Source organism: Mustelus asterias, chromosome 12 (assembly GCF_964213995.1).
Source record: "Mustelus asterias chromosome 12, sMusAst1.hap1.1, whole genome shotgun sequence".
Taxonomy (NCBI): domain Eukaryota; kingdom Metazoa; phylum Chordata; class Chondrichthyes; order Carcharhiniformes; family Triakidae; genus Mustelus; species Mustelus asterias.
The window spans coordinates 7,602,212-7,624,065 of record NC_135812.1 but is presented as its reverse complement, the minus strand read 5'-3'; the positions used below and the strand labels follow the sequence as shown (position 1 = coordinate 7,624,065).

Sequence of the window (21,854 nt, the reverse complement as noted above, 5' to 3'; positions counted from 1 at the left end):
AACAGAAGCACTGACAAATCGCACCCATTATTAACCAGGTTTAAAAATACTGCCAATTTACTGGCTGAAGCAGCCGTGCCGCAGTGTGGCTTTTACATTCGGTAATCGCTGAAGATGTGATGAAGATTCTGCTCTGCAATGTAGACCCGTGGTTAATTGGACCACAGGACTGAGAGCTAAGCGCTTTAATTACACTCGGGGTCCCTGACCCTGCTCAGACCTGGCTCAATCATTACAGTACCTGCCTTCGGAAACACCCTTTTTCCCACTTAACCTGGGAATATGTTGACAGCTTAGGAACTTAGAGTTTGTTGTTCTGGACTGGGCGGCCTGCTGTCCAATTTCCCCGGTCAGATTATTTGAGTCTGAGATTTACCAATTGCAAACAGAGGAAAGAACTTTAAAGTTAAAGTTTAAAGTTTTTTAAAGTTTATTTATTATTGTCGCAAGTAGGCTTATATTAACACTGCAATAAAGTTGCTGTGAAAAGCCCCTAGTCGCCACACTCCGGTGCCTGTTCGGGTAACACTGAGGGAGAATTTAGCACGGCCAATGCACCCTAACCAGCACGTCTTCCAGACTGTGGGAGGAAACCGGAGCACCCGGAAGAAACCCACGCAGACACGGGGAGAATGTGCAGACTCCGCACAGACAGTGACCCAAGCCGGGAATTGAACCCGAGTCCCTGGCGCTGTGAGGCAGCAGTGCTCACAACTGTGCCACCCTGCCACCTTAACTTGCATTTACATAGCACCTTTCACAAGGTCCCGAAGTGCATCCTTGAAGTCTTGCCACTGTTGGAATGCAGGAGGACGGAGCTGCCAGTTTGCACACAGCAAGATCCCACAAACAGCAACGAGGTCATGACAGATAAATTGGTTCCAGTGATGTTGGATAAGAGATAATAGCCGGGACACCAGGGAGAATGCCCCCCTGACCAAGAGGGTTGTCCGACCCAACTGTTTGCCCCTCTATCATGCCTACATTCACGGTCAGTTGTCCCTAGAGAAGGAGCAAGTGGAATCCACCGTCACCAATCGAGGCTTTCCATGTCTGGTGGGTACCACAGGGGCTAGGCTGCCTTATCAACCCTTAATCACAATTTGTTTCAATGTTTTAAGCTTCCTTTGTGACTTGTTTTTTGTTTGATGGAGTGTCTTCAGTCTTTAACTATTCACAGATCCCAGATATTGCTTTGATTTGATTTGATTTATTATTGTCACATATATTAGCATACAGTGAAAAGTATTGTTTCTTGTGCGCTATACAGACAAAACATACCGTTCATAGAGAAGGAAAGGTGAGAGTGCAGAATGTAGTGTTACAGTCATAGCTAGGGTGTAGAGAAAGATCAACTTAATGCAAGGTAGGTCCATTCAAAAGTGATGGCAGCAGGGAAGAAGCTGTTCTTGAGTCAGTTGGTACATGACCTCAGACTTTTGTATCTTTTTCCTGACAGAAGAAGGTGGAAGAGAGAATGTCCGGGGTGCGTGGGGTCCTTAATTATGCTGGCTGCTTTGCCGAGGCAGCGGGAAGTGTAGACAGAGTCAATGGATGGGAGGCTGGTTTGCGTGATAGATTGGGCTTCATCACGACCCTATCTAGTTTCTTGCGGTCTTGGGCAGAGCAGGAGCTATACCAAGCTGTGATACAACCAGAAAGAATGCTTTCTGTGGTGCATCTATAAAAGTTGGTGAGAATCATAGCTGACATGCCAAATTTCCTTAGTCTTCTGAGAAAGTAGAGGCATTGGTGGGCTTTCTTAACTATGGTGTCAGCATGAGAAGAACCAGGACACGTTGTTGGTGATCTGGACACCTAAAAACCTGAAGCTCTCGACCCTTTCTACTTCATCCTCATTGATGTAGACAGGGGCATGTTCTCCACTACTGCCTCTGGCAGCTTGTTCCAGACACTCACCACCCTTTGTGTGAAAAAATAGCCCCCTGGAACCTTTTGTATCTCTCCCCTCTCACCTTAAACCTATGCCCTCTAGTTTTAGACTCCCCTACCTTTGGGAAAAGATGTTGACTATCTAGCTGATCTATGCCCCTCATTATTTTATAGACCTCTATAAGATCACCCCTAAGTCTCCTACAAACCAGGGAAAAAAGTCCCAGTCTAGGCAGCCTTTCCTTATAACTCAAACTATCAAGTCCCGGTTGCATCCGAGTAAATCTTTTCTGCACTCTTTCTAGTTTAATAATATCCTTTCTATAATAGGGTGACCAGAACTGTACACGGTATTCCAAGTATGGCCTTACCAATGTCTTGTTCAACTTCAACAAAATGTCCCAACTCCTATATTCAATGTTCTAACCAATGAAACCAAGCATGCCGAAAGCCTTCTTCGCCACTCTGTCCACCTATGACTCGACTTTCAAGGAGCTATGAACCTGCACTCCTGGATCTCCCCAACGCCCTACCATTAACTGTCCTGCCCTGGTTCGATCTACCAAAATGCATTTCAGAGGGCAACTGAGAGTTAACCACCTTCTTTGTGGGATCTGGAGTCACATGTAGGCCAGACCGGGTAAGGACAGCAGATTTCCTTCCTTAAACGACATTAGTGAACCTGATGAACAAAAATCGATCATAAGTTTCATTGCCAGCATTGAATTTTGTTTAAAGAATCGAATTTAAATTGCACCAGGTGTCGTGGTGGGGTTTGAACCTGTGTTCCCAGAGTATTAGCCTGGGTCTCAGGATTACTAATCCAGTGATAAAGAAAAGAACAAAGAAAAGTACAGCACAGGAACAGACCCTTCGGCCCTCCAAGCTCGTGCCGATCATGATGCCCTAACTAAACTCAAAAGAACCTTCTGCCCTTACTCGGTCCGTATCCCTCTATTCCCTCCCTATTCATGTACCCGTCCAGATGCCTCTTAATTGTTGCTAATGTGCCTGCTTCCACCACCTCCTCTGGCAGCGCGTTCCAGGCACCCACCACTCTCTGCGTGAAAAACTTCCCCCGCACATCTCCCTTAAACTTTCCCTCTCACCTTGAACCTGTACCCCCTTGTAATTGACACTTCCATCCTGGGAGAAAGCCTCTGACTATCCACCCTGTCTGTGCCTCTCATAATTTTGTAGACCACTATCAGGTCTCCTCCTTCGCCTCCATGTGAAAACAATCCTAGTTTATTCAACCTCTCCTCATAGCCAACACCCTTGAGACCAGGCAACATCCTGGTGAACTTTCTTTGCACTCTCTCCAAAGCTTCCACATCCTTCTGGTGGTGTGGTGTTACCACTGTAATGACTCTAACAAGGTCCACAAGGTTGACCTGTTAGAGTATGAGCTCCTTGATTGAGGCAGTTAATGCTGTCCAGTCCGGGACCCCTGCAGAGGTACATAATGTGGAGTGTCTGGGTCGCTGGAACTCAGGGTGTATACTCTGTACTGGGAAGTACCTGTCTGAGTGTCACTAACTATTGTAAATGAATCTGTATTTGGTGAAGGGACACCAGCTTTGTGGGAGTTATTTCAACCACTGTCTCCCCTAACCTGAGTATCGAGAGCTCTGGGGAGGTCTGAGGTTTGATTTGATTTGAGTTATTATTGTCACATGTATTAATATACAGTGAAAAGTATTGTTTCTTGCACGCTATACAAAGCATACCGTTCATAGAGAAGGAAAGGAGAGGGTGCAGAATGTAGTGTTACAGTCATAGCTAGGGTGTAGAGGTTGAAGTGGAGCATTGTTAGAGAGTTTAAAGAGTTAGAGTTTTAAAAGCATAGACCAAGAGTAAGAGATAGAATTCGAGGGTGTGCTGGGCACAACTTGCAAGAAGTCACCACACTCCGGCTGGGAAAGGTTCTACATAAATGCAAGGCTTTCTGAAATCCAAGTGTCCCCAGGCGGGGATAGCTGACCCTCTGATATCTACACCTAGTGAAAAGTAAAATGTCACATGAGAAGCACCACAGCGACAAGGAATCCATGCAACCACAGACCCGAACAGCTGTTAACACATCTGTTATATGGTCAGGAACATGCATATAAATATTGTACGCACCAGGGCCCATATGGTGTCCTGTATTTATGCCTGTAGGGGGTAAAAAGACAAGTTGAATTTTTATTTGCATAATTTATTCAGGTATGTGGACTTTGATTAATTTTCTGATGTTCTTACGGCCCCAGGCTGTCCCAGGAATAGTTCCTCTCACTGTGTTTGAATAAGTATCTCTCTCCCTGTGACTCATTGGCATCGTAACTATAAATGTATTTTAAATGAGACAATTCGGGAAGGAATTGAGGTAAGTAGTGCCCCTGTTGCCCATGGTTACCAGTAGGGCCCCATGCCAGCCGCGATAAAATGCATTCCTCACCTGGTTAAATTTGCAAGTGCCTAAAAGTCAAGTCACTGGAAATAGGCACTAATTAATAGAGAGACTTCCACAGGCGTGATTGCACAGATTAAAATGGAGTTCGCGGGAGTAATGAGATCAAATTCCCTTTATAACTCAGTGAGTAAGGGTAGCTCCCAGCATCTCTGTGAGCCAGTCCGGGTCAGGAAGAGCCTTGGGCCCACTCCCCAGCCTGTGTGACAGCAATGGATCTCAATAAGCTCGATGGTGGATTGATAGAAATTTAGAAAGATTTAGCAGGGAACTTTTCCATCCCACTCGCCACGGGAATCGTAGCGGGAAGGGGGCGGACCATGCGAAGGTCCGCTGACCTCGGGCACGATTTTCCAGTTTTGGGGTGAGCACGGCCGGAAAATCCCACACTTAGGGTGCAGAAGGAGGCCATTCAGCCCACCCTACCCCTGCCAGCCAAGAAATATGAGCCATCCTCCCTGTGGAGGATGGGTGGCATGGTGGCACTGCTGCCTCACAGCGCCAGGGACCTGGGTTCGATTCCGGCTTTGGGTGACTGTCTGTGCAAAGTCTGCATGTTCTCCCCGTGTCTGCGTGGTTTTCCTTGGATTATGGCCAATCCACCTAACCCGCACATCTTTGGAGTGTGGGAAGAAACCGGAGCACCCGGAGGAAATCCACGCAGACACGGGGAGAACGTGCAGACTCCACACAGACAGTGACCCAAGCCGGGATTGAACCCGGGTCCCTGGAGCTGTGAGGCAGGGGCTAACCACTGTGCCACCTTGGTGGAGATACCCCTCCCCTCCCCCAATAAATATTCACCAAGAAGAAACAAAAGAAAGAGCCTGGGTTTCTATGGCAACTTTGACAAACTCGGAATGTCTCAAAGCTGGAATAGATTTTTAATCAGTAAGGGAATCAAGGAGTTACGGGGAAAGTGGAGTTGAGGATTATCCCATTGAATGACGGAGTAGACTCAGTGGGCCGAATGGCCTACTTCTGCTCCTAGAACTTGTAGATCAAGATTAAAGCCAATGAAATATTTGCTTGTTTTTATTTATCTTGTTTTTCTTTCATATTATTTACTCTTTTCAATAAACTCTTACAGTAGTGGAGAGATTATAATTCCAGTCTGCCTCTTATTTAACATTCTCCCGATTCATTAAAAGAACAAAACAATCATTGAATAGTTACAGCAGAGAAGGAGGCCATTGGGCCCATTGTGTTCATGCTAGCTCTCTGCGATCAACTCAGCTAGTCCCACTGCCTCACCCCTTCCTCCGTTACCCTGCAATTATTTTTACTCTTCAGGTAATTATTCAATTCCCTTTTGAGAGCCACTGTCGAATATTTCTCCACTGCACTCTCAGGCAGTCCATTCTAGGTCCTATCCCCTCGTTAATGTGAAAATGTTTTTTTCTCAAGTCACTTTGGGTCCTTTTGCCTTCAACCTGTGCCCTCTGGTGCCTGACCCTCCCGCCAATGGGCACCGTTTCTCCCTCTGTACTCTGTGCAGACCCCTCATATGGTCCCCGTTGTAATGAAGGAAACCTGGCAGCTGTAAGACCATAAGACCATAAGACATAGTAGCAGAATTAGGCCACTCAGCCCATCGAGTCTGCTCCGCCATTCAATCATGGCTGATTTTTTTCTCATCCCCATTCTCCTGCCTTTTCCCCATAACCCCTGATCCCCTTATTAATCAAGAACCTATCTATCTCTGTCTTAAAGACACTCAATGACCTGGCTTCCACAGCCTTCTGCGGCAAAGAGTCCCACAGATTCACCACTGAATCTGAAGAAATTCCTCCTCAAATCTGTTTTAAAGGATCGTCCCTTTAGCCTGAGGTTGTGCCCTCTGGTTCTAGTTCTTCCTATTGGTGGAAACATCCTCTCCACGTCCACTCTATCCAGGCCTCGCAGTATCCTGTAAGTTTCAATCAGATCCCCCCTCATCCTTCTAAACTCTAACAAGTACAGACCCAGAGTCCTCAACCGTTCCTCATACGACAAGCTCTTCATTCCAGGGATCATTCTTGTGAACCTCCTCTGGACCCTTTCCAAGGCCAGCACTTCCTTCCTTAGATATGGGGCCCAAAACTGCTCACAATACTCCAAATGCTCCAATGTGCACAGCAAGCTCCCAAAATTCAGATGAGTCATGATGTTAGTGAAGGATGAATGTTGGCCAGGACATTGGGGATGACCACACGACTCTTGCTTGAAAAAATATCAGGGTATCTTTACGTCCACTTGAGTGGACAGACATTTGACATCAATTCAACATCTCATCCAGAAGCCTGGCACCTCTGGCAATGCAGCATTCCCTCAATACCGCACCGGAGTGTCACCCTGGATTTGCTATTCAAGTCTCAGGATTTGTACCCACAACTTTCGCCGCAGTTGGCAATTCGATCCTGGGCCCAGCTGGACAAGAACTGAGAATCCTGCCCATTGTCCACAGGGAAACAGGGGTGAGGTCAGCGATGGAGGAGGCAATTGCGGAACTGCTGTCCCAATAAGAAGGCAAAGACAATCAAGGGGAGGAGGAGCACTACTGGAATTGGAAATATTTTGCCCTGTGATCAGAAGGGGCAGTGGCACAGTGGTTAGCGCTGCTGCCTCACAGCGCCAGGGACCCAGGTTCAATTCCAGCCTCGGGTGACTGTGCGGAGTCTGCACGTGCTCCCTGTGTCTGCGTGGGTTTCCTCCGGGTGCTCCGGTTTCCTCCCACAGTCCAAAGAAGTGCGGGTTAGGTTGATTGGGCCATGCTAAATTCTCCCTGAGTGTCAGGGAGACAAGAACTAGAGGACACAGCCTCAAAATAAGGGGGAGTCAGTTTAGGACAGAGTTGAGGGGGAACTTCTTCTCTCAGAGGGTAGTGAATCTCTGGAATTCTCTGCCCATTGAAGCAGTGGAGGCTACCTCGTTAAATATGTTTAAGTCACAGGTAGATAGATTTCTGATCAATAAGGGAATTAAGGGTTATGGGGAGCGGGCGGGTAAGTGGAACTAAACCACTATCAGATCAGCCATGATCTTATTGAATGGCAGGGCAGGCTCGAGGGGCTAGATGGCCTACTCCTGCTCCTATTTCTTATGTTCTTATGTTCTTATGTCAGGGGGTTTAGCAAAGAACAAAGAACAGTAAAGCACAGGAAACAGGCCCTTCGGCCCTCCAAGCCTGTGCCGCTCCTTGGTCCAACTAGACCAATCATTTGTATCCCTCCATTCCCAGGCTGCTCATTTGACTATCCAGGTAAGTCTTAAACGATGTCAGCGTGCCTGCCTCCACCACCCTACTTGGCAGCGCATTCCAGGCCCCCACCACCCTCTGTGTAAAAAACGTCCCTCTGATATCTGAGTTATACTTCGCCCCTCTCACCTTGAGCCCGTGACCCCTCGTGATCGTCACCTCCGACCTGGGAAAAAGCTTCCCACTGTTCACCCTATCTATCCCCTTCATAATCTTGTACACCTCTATTAGATCTCCCCTCATTCTCCGTCTTTCCAGGGAGAACAACCCCAGTTTACCCAATCTCTCCTCATAGCTAAGACCCTCCATACCAGGCAACATCCTGGTAAACCTTCTCTGCACTCTCTCTAACGCCTCTACGTCCTTCTGGTAGTGCGGCGACCAGAACTGGACGCAGTACTCCAAATGTGGCCTAACCAGCGTTCTATACAGCTGCATCATCAGACTCCAGCTTTTATACTCTATACCCCGTCCTATAAAGGCAAGCATACCATATGCCTTCTTCACTACCTTCTCCACCTGTGTTGCCACCTTCAAGGATTTGTGGACTTGCACACCGAGGTCCCTCTGTGTTTCTATACTCCTGATGACTCTGCCATTTATTGTATAACTCCTCCCTACATTATTTCTTCCAAAATGCATCACTTCGCATTTATCCGGATTAAACTCCATCTGCCACCTCTCCGCCCAATTTTCCAGCAGGGTGGATACATGGGGTTACGGGGATAGGGCCTGGGTGGGATAGTTGTCGGTGCGGGCTGGATGGGCTGAATGGCCTCCTTCCGCACTGTCGGGATTCTATCTGGGCTGTGGTGCTGACAGATTCCAACCTCTCCCTGCTGCAGCAATGATAGGAACACACTCCAGCCTGAGCGAATGCTTTCAATGTGGGGGGGAAGGCTGAGTACTGGGAGCGTGGATGAAATTCATGATCTATTATCTTATTAAATATTAAACAATCTTGCTTGAAAGCATGTTACATTTCAAATGTGTCCATTGTACAAAAAAAAAATCTATCTGGCTTCACATTGAGTGGTTAAATAAAACACTTTTAACACTTACCTCACTGTGTGTGTGAGCGCATCTCTCATAGGCACAGCGGCTCGCTCCCATCTCTTACTGCTTCTATCTATAATGTATATTGAACAGAGGTCGTGACCTACAATGTACCATAAGCATGGCCACGGGAGGTCTGTTAGGTTAAAACAAGGACAGGTTTTATTTAGGAACATAGAATTCAGGAGGCCATTCAGCCCACCAAGCCTGCTACATCATTCAATAAAATCATGGCTAATCTGAGTGTGAACCCTACTCCATTTCACTCCCTGCACCCCCCCCAAAACCCTTGGCCCTCTTGTCTATCCAAACTCTGCCTGAAATAAATTCAATGACCCAGCCTTCACTGCTCCCTGAGGAAAAGGAGTCATAATAGGTCGATCTTTTATTTTTAAACTGTGTTCCAAGGTTCTAGTCTCTCCCAAAAGAGGAAACATCTTCACGGTATCTTCCTAACACATTCAGTATCTAATATGTTTGAATAAGGTCATAGAATCCCGATAGTGCAGAAGGAGGCCATTCAGCCCATCAAATCTGCACCGACCATAATTCCATCCAGGCCCTATTCCCGTAACCCCACACATTTACCTCGCCAATCCCCCTGACACTACGGTCAATTTAGCATGGCCAATCAACCTAACCCACACAGTGGGCGGCACAGTAGCACAGTGTTAGCACTGCTGCTTCACAGCTCCAGGGACCTGGGTTTGATTCCCGGCTCGGGTCACTGTCTGTGCGGAGTTTGCACATTCTCCCTGTGTCTGCGTGGGTTTCCTCCGGGTGCTCCGGTTTCTTCCCACAGTCCAAAGATGTGCAGGTTAGGTTGATTGGCCAAGCTAAATTGCCCCTTAGTGTCCCGGGATGCATAGGTTAGAGGGATAAGCGGGTAAATATGAGGGTGAGAGGGATTAGCAGGTAAGTATATGGGGATAGGGCCTGGGTGGGATTGTTGTCGGTGCAGACTCGATGGGCCGAATGGCCTCTTTCTGCACTGTAGGGGTTCTATGGTTCTATCTTTGGACTGTGGGAGGAAACGGGAGCACCCGGAGGAAACCCACGCAGACACGGGGAGAATGTGCAGACTCCACACAGACAGTTACTCGAGGCCGGAATCGAACCTGGGTCCCTGGCGCTGTGAGGCAGCAGGGCTAACCACTGTGCCACCGTGCCGCCCCTTATTCTTCTAAACTCCAATGGGTACAGGCCCAACCTCTTCCACCTTTCCTCATCCCAGGATTGAATCGAGTGAACCTTCTCTGAGCTGCTTCCAACACAATTATACCTTTCTTCGAATAAGGCCACCAAAACTGTACACGGTATTCCAGATGTGGTCTCACCAAGGGCCTGTACATACCACCACATGTGGGGCGGCCTGGCGGCACAATGGTTAGCACCGCTGCCTCACAGTGCCAGGGACCCAGGTTCAATTCCGGCCTTGGGTGACTGTCTGTGTCTGTGTGGGTTCCCCTGGGTGCTCCAGTTTCCTCCCACAGTCCAAAAATGTGTAGGTTATGTGGATTGGCCACATTAAAATTGCCCCATGGTGTCCAAGAGACAGGTCAATATTGAAGGAGATAAATGCATTGAGAATGTGATTAAGGAGGGATATGAAGATAGTTAAAATCAGCTCCATAGTCACCAACACTTGGCCCGGGGGTGCTGGAAGTTACATCATTTTTATTTTTAAACTATGAAAGCAATATTTTTCTGTAGTTTAGCCGGGTAAATACATGGAGTTACAGGGATAGGGCTTGGGTCAGATGCTGTATCAAAGAGTCAGTGCAGACTCGATGGGCCAAATGACCTCTTCTGCACTGTAAGATCCTACACTCCATCCATCTTGTGACAAAAGCCAATAATTCATGTACCTTCCTGATCACTTGCTGTTACTTGCACATTAACTCTTTGTGACTCATGTACCAGGACACCCAGATCCCTCTGTACCTCAGAGCTCTGCAATCTCTCTCCATTTATATAGTATATATATATTTAATAGTGTATATAATAGTATATAAAAAAACACCTTTATCATCAATAAATCAATTAGCGAAGGGAATGAGGATATTGAATTGGGAGCTCTGATAGTTCGGGAAGGGGGTGCAACCAGAGAATATTCATTACAGAGACAAGTCAATATTGAAGGAGATAAATGCATTGAGAATGTGATTAAGGAGGGATATGAAGATAGTTAAAATCAGCTCCATAGTCACCAACACTTGGCCCGGGGGTGCTGGAAGTTACATCATTTTTATTTTTAAACTATGAAAGCAATATTTTTCTGGTGCTAAGCACCAACACTCAGCCTAATTCTGTAAGTGAAGCTATCACCACAGGATAATTAAAGGATCCTCATCAGCCATTCACACATTCCAACAAACAGTCACAACAAGCCAGGTTCACACAGACTTCCCAAAGAATCTGTTAAATCTGCAAGTATTTTATCAGGAGTAACAGTCTACATTTCTGTAGCGTCCGTTCCCATGTAAAACACTGTTTCCGCGGTGTGACGATGAAAGAAGGACCCCCGGACAAAGAAAGCAATGAGGAGGAATGATCGGATGGTCAAAGGGAATGGAATCCTCACAGAATCCCTACAGTGCAGAAGGAGGCCATTCAGCCCATCGAGCCTGCACTGACAACAATCCCACCCAGGCCCTATCCCCGTGACCCCACGTATTTACCCCACTAATCCCCCTGACACTAAGGGGCAATTTATCATGGCCAATCCACCTAACCTGCATATCTTTGGACTGTGGGAGGAAATTGCAGCACTCAGAGGAAACCCACGCAGACACGGGGAGAATGTGCAAACTCCACACAGACAGTGACTCAAGGCCAGAATTGGACCCGGGTCCCTGGCGCCGTGAGCCAGCAGTGCTAACCACTGCGCTACTGTATAGGAGATGGAGAGGAAGGTGGAGGTGGGGGTGGGGAGGGGGAGAGGGATTTAGGGGGGCTGATTCCAGAGCGTGGAGCCTAGACAGCTGGAAGAATGGTCACCGATGGTGGGACAAAGAGAGGATGAACAGCAGAAGCAGAGTTTTTGGCATGGTGGAGGACTGGTTGGGGGGAGGTTGGGGGGGTGCTGTGAGTGGGGGGGTGGGTAGTGGAGGTGGTGGGGGTGGGGAAGTGTTGTGGACTGTTTCAGAATTAATGAGGGGTGAGGTCGTGAAGCTTTTTCAATTGTCACCTTGGGTTTTGAGGTGGGGGGAGGTGGGGACTTTGTGGATAAGAGTGAGGCTGATTGAGACAGCAAATGGACAGCAGTATCGTTTTGGATGGTTCACAGAGGATGGCAGGTTTTTTAATTCTTTGGGGGGATGTGGGCGTCGCTGGCTGGACCAGCATTTATCGCCCATCAATTACCCTTGAACTGAGTGTCGCGCTCGGCCATTTCAGAGGGCGGTTAAGAGTCAGCCATGTTGCTGTGGCTCTGGAGTCACATGTAGGCCAGACCAGGTAAGAACAGCAGATTTCCTTCCCTAAAGGGCATGAGTGAACCAGATGGATTTTTCCGACAAGCAGTGACCATCATTACTGAGACCGGCTTTCAGTTCATTTCATCAATTGAATTTAAATTCCACCAGCTGCCACGGTGGGATTTGAACCTGTGGCTCCCAAAGCTGTAGCCTGGGCCTTTGGATTACTAGTCCAGTGACATTACCACCATGCCACCCTTTCCCCATAATCACGGTGAGCTGGAGGTCAGAGGGGGAGAGGCTGGTGTGGGCGGCCATGTTAAAGGAGTCCAGAAGATGAGGAGGGATAGAGCATTGGGTTAAAGTCACGCTGAATGTTGGTGAGCATCTTGTTGACACTGAGGCAGAAATCTGAGAGAATCAAACAGATTTGCGGGAGAGATACATGCGAAACATTGAGGCAATGTGGAGAGGGAGAGAAGGCTGGAGGTGGAACAGATCAGAGGGATTAGGGGTGGGTTCCTTGAAGAGAAGGATGACAGTATGTTTTTTATTCATTCATGGGATATGGGCATCACTGGCGGGTCAGCATTTGTTGCCCATCCCTAGTTGCCCTTAAACTGAGTGTCTCGCTCGGCCATTCCAGAGGGTTGTTGAGAGTCAGCCACATTGCTGTGGCTCTGGAGTCACACGTAGGCCAGACCGGGTAAGGGCGGCAGATTTCCTTCCCTAAAGGACATGAGTGAATTTGTTTCGAAAGCGAGTGGGGCAGCACCTGGGGAGAGGTGACCGGTTAACGTGGTGCGCTAGCAGAGGGGGAAGCTGGGTGGGAACGAGGTTGACAGTGCAGGGGGTGTGACTTAGGGATGTGTTGACCTCAAAGAGGGTCTGAGGAGAGAAACTAGAGAGAGGAGGGGTTCAGGACCAGGGAAGGGGGAGGACGTCAGGCCTAGTGGATGAGTGACAAAGGCAGAAGCATCAAGAGTGAGTGAATGGGAAATGTGCATTTTGATAAAGGCCACAGGCTCCTCACACTTACTGTTAGTTAGTGGTTAGGATGGAAATAGTGCGGGAAAGAATCCAGGGCCTAATCAAGAAAATCCAGTGTGTGGTTTTGACAAATCAGAATGAGATCTGGAAGAGCCTGATAGAAGGCAGGATGTAACCTGAGCTGTGTGTGATATAGATATCACCACAGCAACACACTCACTGAAGTCCCATCGTGTGGCTAAGTGTAAGTTAGAGGATGTGTTGTTTAGTGAGGACACTGGTGTTATGCTGCATTAACACACAGTTAGCGTTACTGCTCAGGTGTTGTGTCCCTTTAAGGCTACAAAGTTGAGTTGCAGTTTTATGTAAGCACCGTGTCAATTTATTCAGCGATTGATTTCCGTTTGGGTTCGAAACGCAGCTCTGTCTGTCCTTGCTGCAGGAAAGGATGTCCCGAGGCATGGTACATTGGGGAGACCATGCAGACGCTACAATGAATGAACACCGCTCGACAATCACCAGGCAGGAGTGTTCTCTTCCAGTTGGGGAACACTTCAGCAGTCACGGGCATTCAGCCTCTGATCTTCGGGTAAGCGTTCTCCAAGGCGGCCTTCACGACACACGACAACGCAGAGTCGCTGAGCAGAAACTGATAGCCAAGTTCCGCACACATGAGGACGGCTTCAACCGGGGTCTTGGGTTCATGTCACACTATCTGTAACCCCCACGACTTGCCTGGGCTTGCAAAATCTCACTAACTGTCTTGGCTGGAGACAGTGCACATCTCTTTAACCTGTGCTTAATCCTCTCTCCACTCACATTGTCTGTACCTTTAAGACTTGATTATCTGTAAAGACTCGCATTCCAACCATTATTTTGTAAATTGAGTTTGTGTCTTTATATGCCCTGTTTGTGAACTGAATTCCCACTCACCTGATGAAGGGGCAGCGCTCCGAAAACTTGTGGCTTGTGCTACCAAATAAACCTGTTGGACTTTAACCTGGTGTTGTTAAACTTCTTACTGTCCTTGAAGTATCAGAGATGAGAACAGGATGGACAAACTGTCACTACACTGACTCGGCTAGTTTTGGTTCCTGGACAGGAACTCTGTACATCACGGGAACTAACTTGGTTCCGAGCTACACGGTGGCACAGTGGTTAGCACTGCTGGGTTCAATTCCAGCCTTAGGTTACTGTCTGTGTGGAGTTTGCACATTCTCCCCGTGTCTGCGTGGGTTTCCTCCGGGTGCTCCGGTTTCCTCCCACAGTCCAAAGATGTGCGGGTTAGATTGATTGGCCATGCTAAAATGCCTCCGTGTCAGGGGCCTCTGAGACCTCTGTGGTGGTATGGGGGCGCGGGGTTACTTTTTGGTCTGATCGGGGCACCCTTTAAACATGGCACCCTGATCCCAGTGCAGCCAGGCTTTGTTGGCGTGTTTAGGCCCCGTCCCCAGGAGGTGGAGGGCGAGGAGGGAGGCGGAGGGCAAGGATGGAGACGGAAGGTGAGGCGAGTGGTGGAGAGTGAGGCGGGAGGTGGAGGGTGAGGGGGGGGTCAGAGGGTGAGGCGAGTGGTGGAGAGTGAGGCGGGAGGTGGAGGGTGAGGGGGGGGGAGTCAGAGGCCGAGGCGAGAGATGGAGGGCGAGACGGAGGGCGAGGAAGGAGGCAGAGGCTGTCGCTGGAGGTTGAGTGCGACAGAGAGGAAATCCCACTGGGCATTCCTGTCGGGAATTCCCTCAATATTTCTCCTGATTGGCCATTATAACATTGATGGAAGTCAGCGAAACCCCTGGATAAACCCGCGGAATGAGATTGCCACCAACCTTCCAGTGAAGTTAGACCAACCAATCAAGATAAGCCCAGTGGCCATTTTTATATTATTACAAATAATTTTGCAATATAAACATTATATTTATATATTATTACGTAGGTATATCATCATGTTACTGTATTGTGCAACAACCTTCCCACTTCCCTGCGGGTTCAGTGGGTACATGAGCTGTGTCGTACTTGGCCAATGTAAGTGGTGCTCGAGTTAGCCAGAACATCCTCAAATGACCTGCGAGAGGGAGAGCCTCCAGGACTCAATTTCATTTTAAAGTAACTTCACAATTGAAGCAACAAAGCAGCCGAGAAGACAATAAGTGCCACTCAGCCTCCGTCACAGAACAATTTCAATTTTCTGATGGTGTAACCATTTGGGTGAATGAGGAAGATTAGCCGTGACCTTCAGGAAGTATCTCACTTAAATCTCTCGCAAAACCTGAAGCAGGGAGAAAAATAAACGCAGCCCTTACGGAATCAAGAGTATAATTGCTAATTGAATTGAAAATTGGCCTGACGACAAGAAGCAGAAGGTATCCATTAATGGGAATTACTTGAGTGGGGAGCTGTGATTAATGGAGTCCCACAGGGATCAATCCTTGGACCTCTGCCTTTCATTATGTGGCTCATGAGAAGAATGATTGATTTTTCTGATGACCGAACTCGGTGGAAAAATCAAGACTTGTCAACAATTCGGAAATAGTTTGCTCGGAATAAGAGGCTGAGGGCCTGAGAGAGATTCTGCAAATTCCGTTCACCCTTGGCAATCTTCTGGCAAATCGGTTGATAACTGTGAGCACAAAGTGTTGGGGGGGGGAGGGGGTGGGATGGGATGAGTGGCACAATGCAACAGGTGCAGGTGAGGCTTTGGGAAAGTCAGCAAAAGTCCCACCGCAATGTGAGGCACCGATTGCTGAGAGACAGGTGTCAGGATGTGTCCAAAGGTTACATGGATACAAGGGTTACAAGGATTACATGGATTAGCCATGGTAAATGTGTGGGGTTACAGGGATAGGATGGGGGGGGAAGGGCCTGGATAAGATACCCAGGGTGGCACAGAGGCAGCACTGCTGCCTCACAGTGCCAGGGACCTGGGTTCGATTCCCACCTTGGGTCAACTGCCTGTGTGGACTCTGCACAGTCTCCCCATGTCTGCGTGGGTTTCCTCCGGGTGCTCCGGTTTCCTCCCACAGTCCAAAGACGTGCTGGTTAGGTGCATTGGCTATGCTAAATTCTCTGTCAGTGTACCCAAACAGGCGCTGGAGTGTGGCGACTCGGGGATTTGCACAGTAACTTTATTGCAGTGTTACTTGTGACTAAAAAATATACTTTACTGTGAGAGAGCATTGACCATGCTAAATTCTCCTTCAGAGTACCGGAACAGGCGCCGGAGTGTGATGACCAAAGGATTTTCACAGTAACTTCATTGCAAGCCTACTTGTGACATTAATAAATAAGCTTTAAACTTTAAGTTTAAAGAGAGTTGGTGCAGGCTCAATGGGCTGAATGGCCTCCTTTAGGAATTCCATTACACTGACCCACTGAAGATCTTGCTGTTTTATTGTATAATACATTCAGATGTTTTCATATTTCTCGTTATGCCATAGAAATGTTTTCTCTTTCAGCCCTAGTTCAGCAGGGAGCTGAAACACAGACTGATGCTGGGATCAGTGTGTCAACACTGTCAGTTCTCTGGGAGGGGGAGTGTTCGTGTCAGGGGGACACATTCCCCCGCGGAACTCTGCACCGGGTTCCTGGTTGTCCAGCCGGACCGCTTTGGCGGGCGGCACAGCGCCGGTGAGAGTTGCCGTCGGTGTAATGGCTCCGCCGGCGCTGAGGCTTCTCTGCGTTCACGGTTACCGGCAGAACGAGAGGATTTTCCGGGAGCGGAGCGGCGCCCTGCGGAAAGCGCTGCGGAAACACGCCGAGCTGCGGTTCGTGTCGTCGCCGCTCAGGGTGCCCCCTCCCCCGGGGGCCCCGCCTCAGCCTCCCGCCGGGGCCGGTGAGTCTGCAGCCCGGGGTGGGGGGAAGGCCCAGCCCCGCCCCGCCCGGAGAGGCCCGCAACCCTCCGGGGCCTCACAGGGCCAGTGGTTCACTCTGGTTATCCTCAGGGGCAGCTGGAGAGGGAGCTCAACAACCACCTGCATTTGTATAGCGCCTTTACCACAGGAGTGCAACCAAACCCAGTCTGAAACTGAGTCACAGGAGGAGAGGTGGGATTGGCCGTGCTGAATTGCCCCTTAGTGAGGTTGGGGGGGGGGGGGGGGTTAGCAGGGTAAATACATGGGGTTACGGGGATAGGGCCTGGGTGGGATTGTGGTCGGTGCAGACTCAATGGGCCAAATGGCCTCTTTCTGCACTGCAGGGATTCTGTAATTCAGACAGAGGAATAAAGGTTTGGTCAAAGAGGAGGGTTTTAAAGAGCATCTTCAAGCAAGAATTAGAAGTAGGAATCGGCCACCAGGTCCTTCAATCCTGCCCCGCCATTCAATAAGATCATGGCTGATCTATGCAGGCTTCAACTCCTTTTCTGTGCCATTTCCCCGTAACCCTCTATTCGTTGATCTGTCAAGTATTTATCCATCTCCACTTTGAATACTTCTAATGATCCAGCTTCCATCACCCTTTGGGACAAAGTCCAGAGATTCACCACCCTCTGCAAGAAGAAATTTCTACACACATCAGTTTTAAATGACTGGACCTTTATCTTGTAGTTGTGTCCCCTTGTTCGAGAGTCTCCCACTAGTGCAAACATCTCACCTTTATCCTGTCAAGCCCCCTCAGGATCTTATATGTTTGAGTAAGGTCACTCCTCACTCTTCTAAACCCCAAGGAATACAGACCCAGACTATTTAGTCTCTCTTGATAGAACAACCCTCTCATTCCAGGAATTCGCCTGGTGAATCTCCTTTGGACTGCCTCCAATGTTATTATATCCTTTTTTAGGTAAGGGGACCAAAGCTGTACGCAGTATTCCAGGTGGCTTTGATCTTTGGGTCCTCGCTGTCCACGGGGATGGTGCCAGAGGACTGGAGAATGGCGAATGTTGTTCCTCTGTTTAAGAAAGCGAATAGAAATGACCCTGGTAATTATAGACCGGTTAGTCTTACTTCGGTGGTTGGTAAATTGATGGAAAAGGTCCTTAGAGATGGGATTTACGACCATTTAGAAAGATGCGGATTAATCCGGGATAGTCAGCACGGATTCGTGAAAGGCAAGTCGTGCCTCACAAATTTGATAGAATTTTTTGAGGAGGTAACGAAGTGTGTTGATGAAGGTAGGGCAGTTGATGTCATATACATGGATTTTAGTAAGGCGTTTGATAAGGTCCCCCATGGTCGGCTTATGATGAAAGTGAGGAGGTGTGGGATAGAGGGAAATTTGGCCGATTGGATAGGTAACTGGCTGTCTGATCGAAGACAGAGGGTGGTGGTCGTTGGAAAATTTTCAGATTGGAGGCAGGTTGCTAGCGGAGTGCCACAGGGATCAGTGCTTGGTCCTCTGCTCTTTGTGATTTTTATTAATGACTTAGAGGAGGGGGCTGAAGGGTGGATCAGTAAATTTGCTGATGACACCAAGATTGGTGGAGTAGTGGATGAGGTGGAGGGCTGTTGTAGGCTGCAAAGAGACATAGATAGGATGCAAAGCTGGGCTGAAAAATGGCAAATGGAGTTTAACCCTGATAAATGTGAGGTGATTCATTTTGGTAGGACTAATTTAAATGTGGATTACAGGGTCAAAGGTAGGGTTCTGAAGACTGTGGAGGAACAGAGAGATCTTGGGGTTCATATCCACAGATCTCTAAAGGTTGCCACTCAAGTGGATAGAGCTGTGAAGAAGGCCTATAGTGTGTTAGCTTTTATTAACAGGGGGTTGGAGTTTAAGAGCCGTGGGGTTATGCTGCAACTGTACAGGACCTTGGTGAGACCACATTTGGAATATTGTGTGCAGTTCTGGTCACCTCACTATAAGAAGGATGTGGAAGCGCTGGAAAGAGTGCAGAGGAGATTTACCAGGATGCTGCCTGGTTTGGAGGGTAGGTCTAATGAGGAAAGGTTGAGGGAGCTAGGGCTGTTCTCTCTGGAGCGGAGGAGGCTGAGGGGAGACTTAATAGAGGTTTATAAAATGTTGAAGGGGATAGATAGAGTGAACGTTCAAAGACTATTTCCTCGGGTGGATGGAGCTATTACAAGGGGGCATAACTATAGGGTTCGTGGTGGGAGATACAGGAAGGATATCAGAGGTAGGTTCTTTACGCAGAGAATGGTTGGGGTGTGGAATGGACTGCCTGCAGTGATAGTGGAGTCAGACACTTTAGGAACATTTAAGCGGTTATTGGATAGGCACACGGAGCACACCAGGATGATAGGGAGTGGGATAGCTTGATCTTGGTTTCAGATAAAGCTCGGCACAACATCGTGGGCCGAAGGGCCTGTTCTGTGCTGTACTGTTCTATGTGAGGCCTCAAACACCCTGTACAATTGCAACAAAACCTCCCTAGTTTTAAACTCCAGCCTTTTTTGCAATAAAGGCCAAAGTGCCATTTGCTTTCTTAGCCACTTGTTGGACCTGCTTGCTAGCTTTTTGTAATTCATGCACTAGAACACCGAGATCCCTCTGCACTTCACTCACCTGCAGTCTCTCCATTTAGATAATACTCTGCCTTTTGATTCCTCCTACAAGGAGGAAAGCGAGGCAGAGAGGTATAACGAGGGAACCAAGGCAGCTGAGGCACCATTGGTGGAGCGATCAAACAATGGGGTTCTCGAAGCCAGAATTAGAGAAGAGCAGATATCTCAGAGGATTGTGGGGTTGGAGGGGATTACAGAGATTGGGAGGGGCGAGACGATGAGAATTTTAAAATCAAGTTGTTGTATAACCAGCAGCCTATGTAGGTCACTGAGCGCAGGAGTGATAGGGGAGTGGGATTTAGTACAAGTTAAGACACGGGCAGAGTTTGGATGCTCCCCCACCCAACCCCCTCGGGTCAGTATATTTTTCCTGACAATAGTGGGCAGACAGTGGCGTAGTGGTATTGTCACTGGACAAGTAATCCAGAGAACCAGGGTAATATTCTGGGGACCCGGGTTTGAATCCCGCCACGGCAGATGGTGAAATTTGAATTCAATAAAAAAATATCTGGAATTAAGAATCTACCGATGACCATTGTCGATTGTCGGAAAAACCCATCTGGTTCACTAATGTCCTTTAGGGAAGGAAATCTGCCGTCCTTACCTGGTCTGGCCTACATGTGACTCCAGAGCCACAGCAATGTGATTGACTCTTAAATACCCTCAGGGAAGAGCAATAAATGCTGGCCCAGCCAGCGCCGCCCACATCCCATAAACAAATTTTAAAAAAAATTTTAGGCAGTACAAATTTCCTTTCCAGCAGCACCCACCCACATCCCAAGAACACACAGGTTTTGTAATTCTGGCCCAACAATTCTCACTGAGAATGAGATAATTCCGGTATGTTTCATTGATCCAGGGACTCCGGCAGGAGGAAGTGAGGAAGATGCCCGAGGCTGGTGGTTCTCGAACCCAGATGAGAACAGTTTCAATGCCCTGGACCACGTGGAGACTTCCAAAGGATTGGAAGAATCGTTGGAGACCATCTCCAAAGCCATGGTTGAATTGGGCCCGTTCGATGGTATCTTGGGCTTCAGCCAGGGAGCAGCTTTCGTGTCTATGATCTGTGCTCTCAAGCAGCAGGGAGATCCCAGGTTCCAGTTCGATTTTGCTATCCTTGTTGCGGGCTTTCAAAGCAAGTGCAAGCTGCACGAGCGTTTCTATCAGGAGCCCATCGCTGTTCCATCGCTGCATGTATTTGGTGACACTGACCAGGTCATTCCCGGAGAAATGAGCCAGGAGCTGTCCGCGTCCTTTGTGGACCCTGTGATTCTCACTCACCCGGGAGGACATTTTATTCCTGTCTCTGCACCTCAGAAGCCGGTTTACCTGGAGTTCCTGGAAAGGTTTCAGAAGAAATAACTCGAGCCACAAATAAGTTGTACCATTAAAATGTTTCTGTTAGAACTCCTTGGAGAGAGAATGGTTATAACGCAAAGGAGGCCATTTGGCCCATTATGACCATGCTTGCTCTCTGCAAGATCAACTCAGCTTGTCCGACTCCCCCCACACTTTCCTTGTAGACCCTGTAAATGTTTTCTCTCCAGATTATTATCCAATACTGTTTTGAAAGCCATGAATGAATCTACCTCCACCACACTCTCTGACAGTGTATTCCAGATCTGGACCGGATAGAATGGATTTGTGTTAACATTAAAGAAACAATCCAGAATTGTTCCATTGGGGATGGAAGTGGTGGGCAGGGAAGCATATCCAACTTAGTACTGCCTGTTGGGATCGCCAGGAGATGCCTTGTATACCAGACCAAATCCCCCCTCTCTCATCCACTCATCATTGGTTAATCCTGTCCCTGCCCAACACTTATAGGCTTTCCCAAAGAGTCACTGGACACGGATCTGGAAGCACTGGCTGAATCTCCCTTTCCCTAGTCCAGGGCAAACTGTGAGTGACTCCACTGTCCCCTTTGCTGTGGGCACAGATCGCACTGAGAGAACACGATACTTGTGTCACGTGTATAAATAAACCATGGCATCTTTACAAAAAAAAAACAACTGCCTTGCACTTATTTGGTTATCTGGGATGTGTTTGTTTCTGGCACGCCCAGCATTTCACTGTCGATCCCGACATTCACCACTGGACGGACGTCCCAAGCTGCTTTCCAGCCAATGAAGTAGTTTTGAAGTGTAGCCTCAGTTGTACTGTATAATAAGAGGGCAGATTCCCCTGGTGCTCCACACGCCCAGACATGTGTAACGGGGCTGATTTTAACCACTGGTGGTAGTGGAAAGCAGAATCGTGTGAATCAGCTGCTGTCTCACACCCTGACTCCGTTTCATTTCCATTAAAGTTGATGGTTGATTCATTTCCACCACTGCCAAAAGTTAAAATCATCC

At 48.2% G+C, this 21,854-nt stretch overlaps 2 protein-coding genes across 2 annotated transcripts in view; both read left to right on the top strand.

Annotated features, from left to right (window-relative positions):
- Window positions 1-14,045, top strand: part of dph1 (diphthamide biosynthesis 1) — a 682,474-nt gene extending 668,429 nt beyond the window's left edge. Inside the window, exon 14 of the transcript XR_013499073.1 lies at window positions 13,491-14,045. The gene's annotated coding sequence lies outside the window, so the exon portion shown is untranslated. The remainder of the gene's footprint in view (window positions 1-13,490) is intronic.
- Window positions 14,046-16,628: 2,583 nt separating this feature from the next.
- Window positions 16,629-21,494, top strand: ovca2 (OVCA2 serine hydrolase domain containing). Its single transcript, XM_078224665.1, has 2 exons — window positions 16,629-16,871; window positions 20,360-21,494. The coding sequence occupies exons 1-2, from the start codon at window positions 16,688-16,690 to the stop codon at window positions 20,860-20,862; spliced, it is 687 nt and encodes a 228-aa protein (XP_078080791.1). The 5' UTR covers window positions 16,629-16,687; the 3' UTR covers window positions 20,863-21,494.
- The last annotated feature ends 360 nt before the right edge of the window (window positions 21,495-21,854 follow it).

Coding starts and splice junctions, on each gene's coding strand:
- ovca2 (XM_078224665.1), top strand. CDS start 16,688: ATGGCTCCGCCGGCGCTGAGGCTTCTCTGCGTTCACGGTTACCGGCAG. Junction 16,872..20,359: donor TCAGCCTCCCGCCGGGGCCG/GTGAGTCTGCAG, acceptor TCATTGATCCAG/GGACTCCGGCAGGAGGAAGT.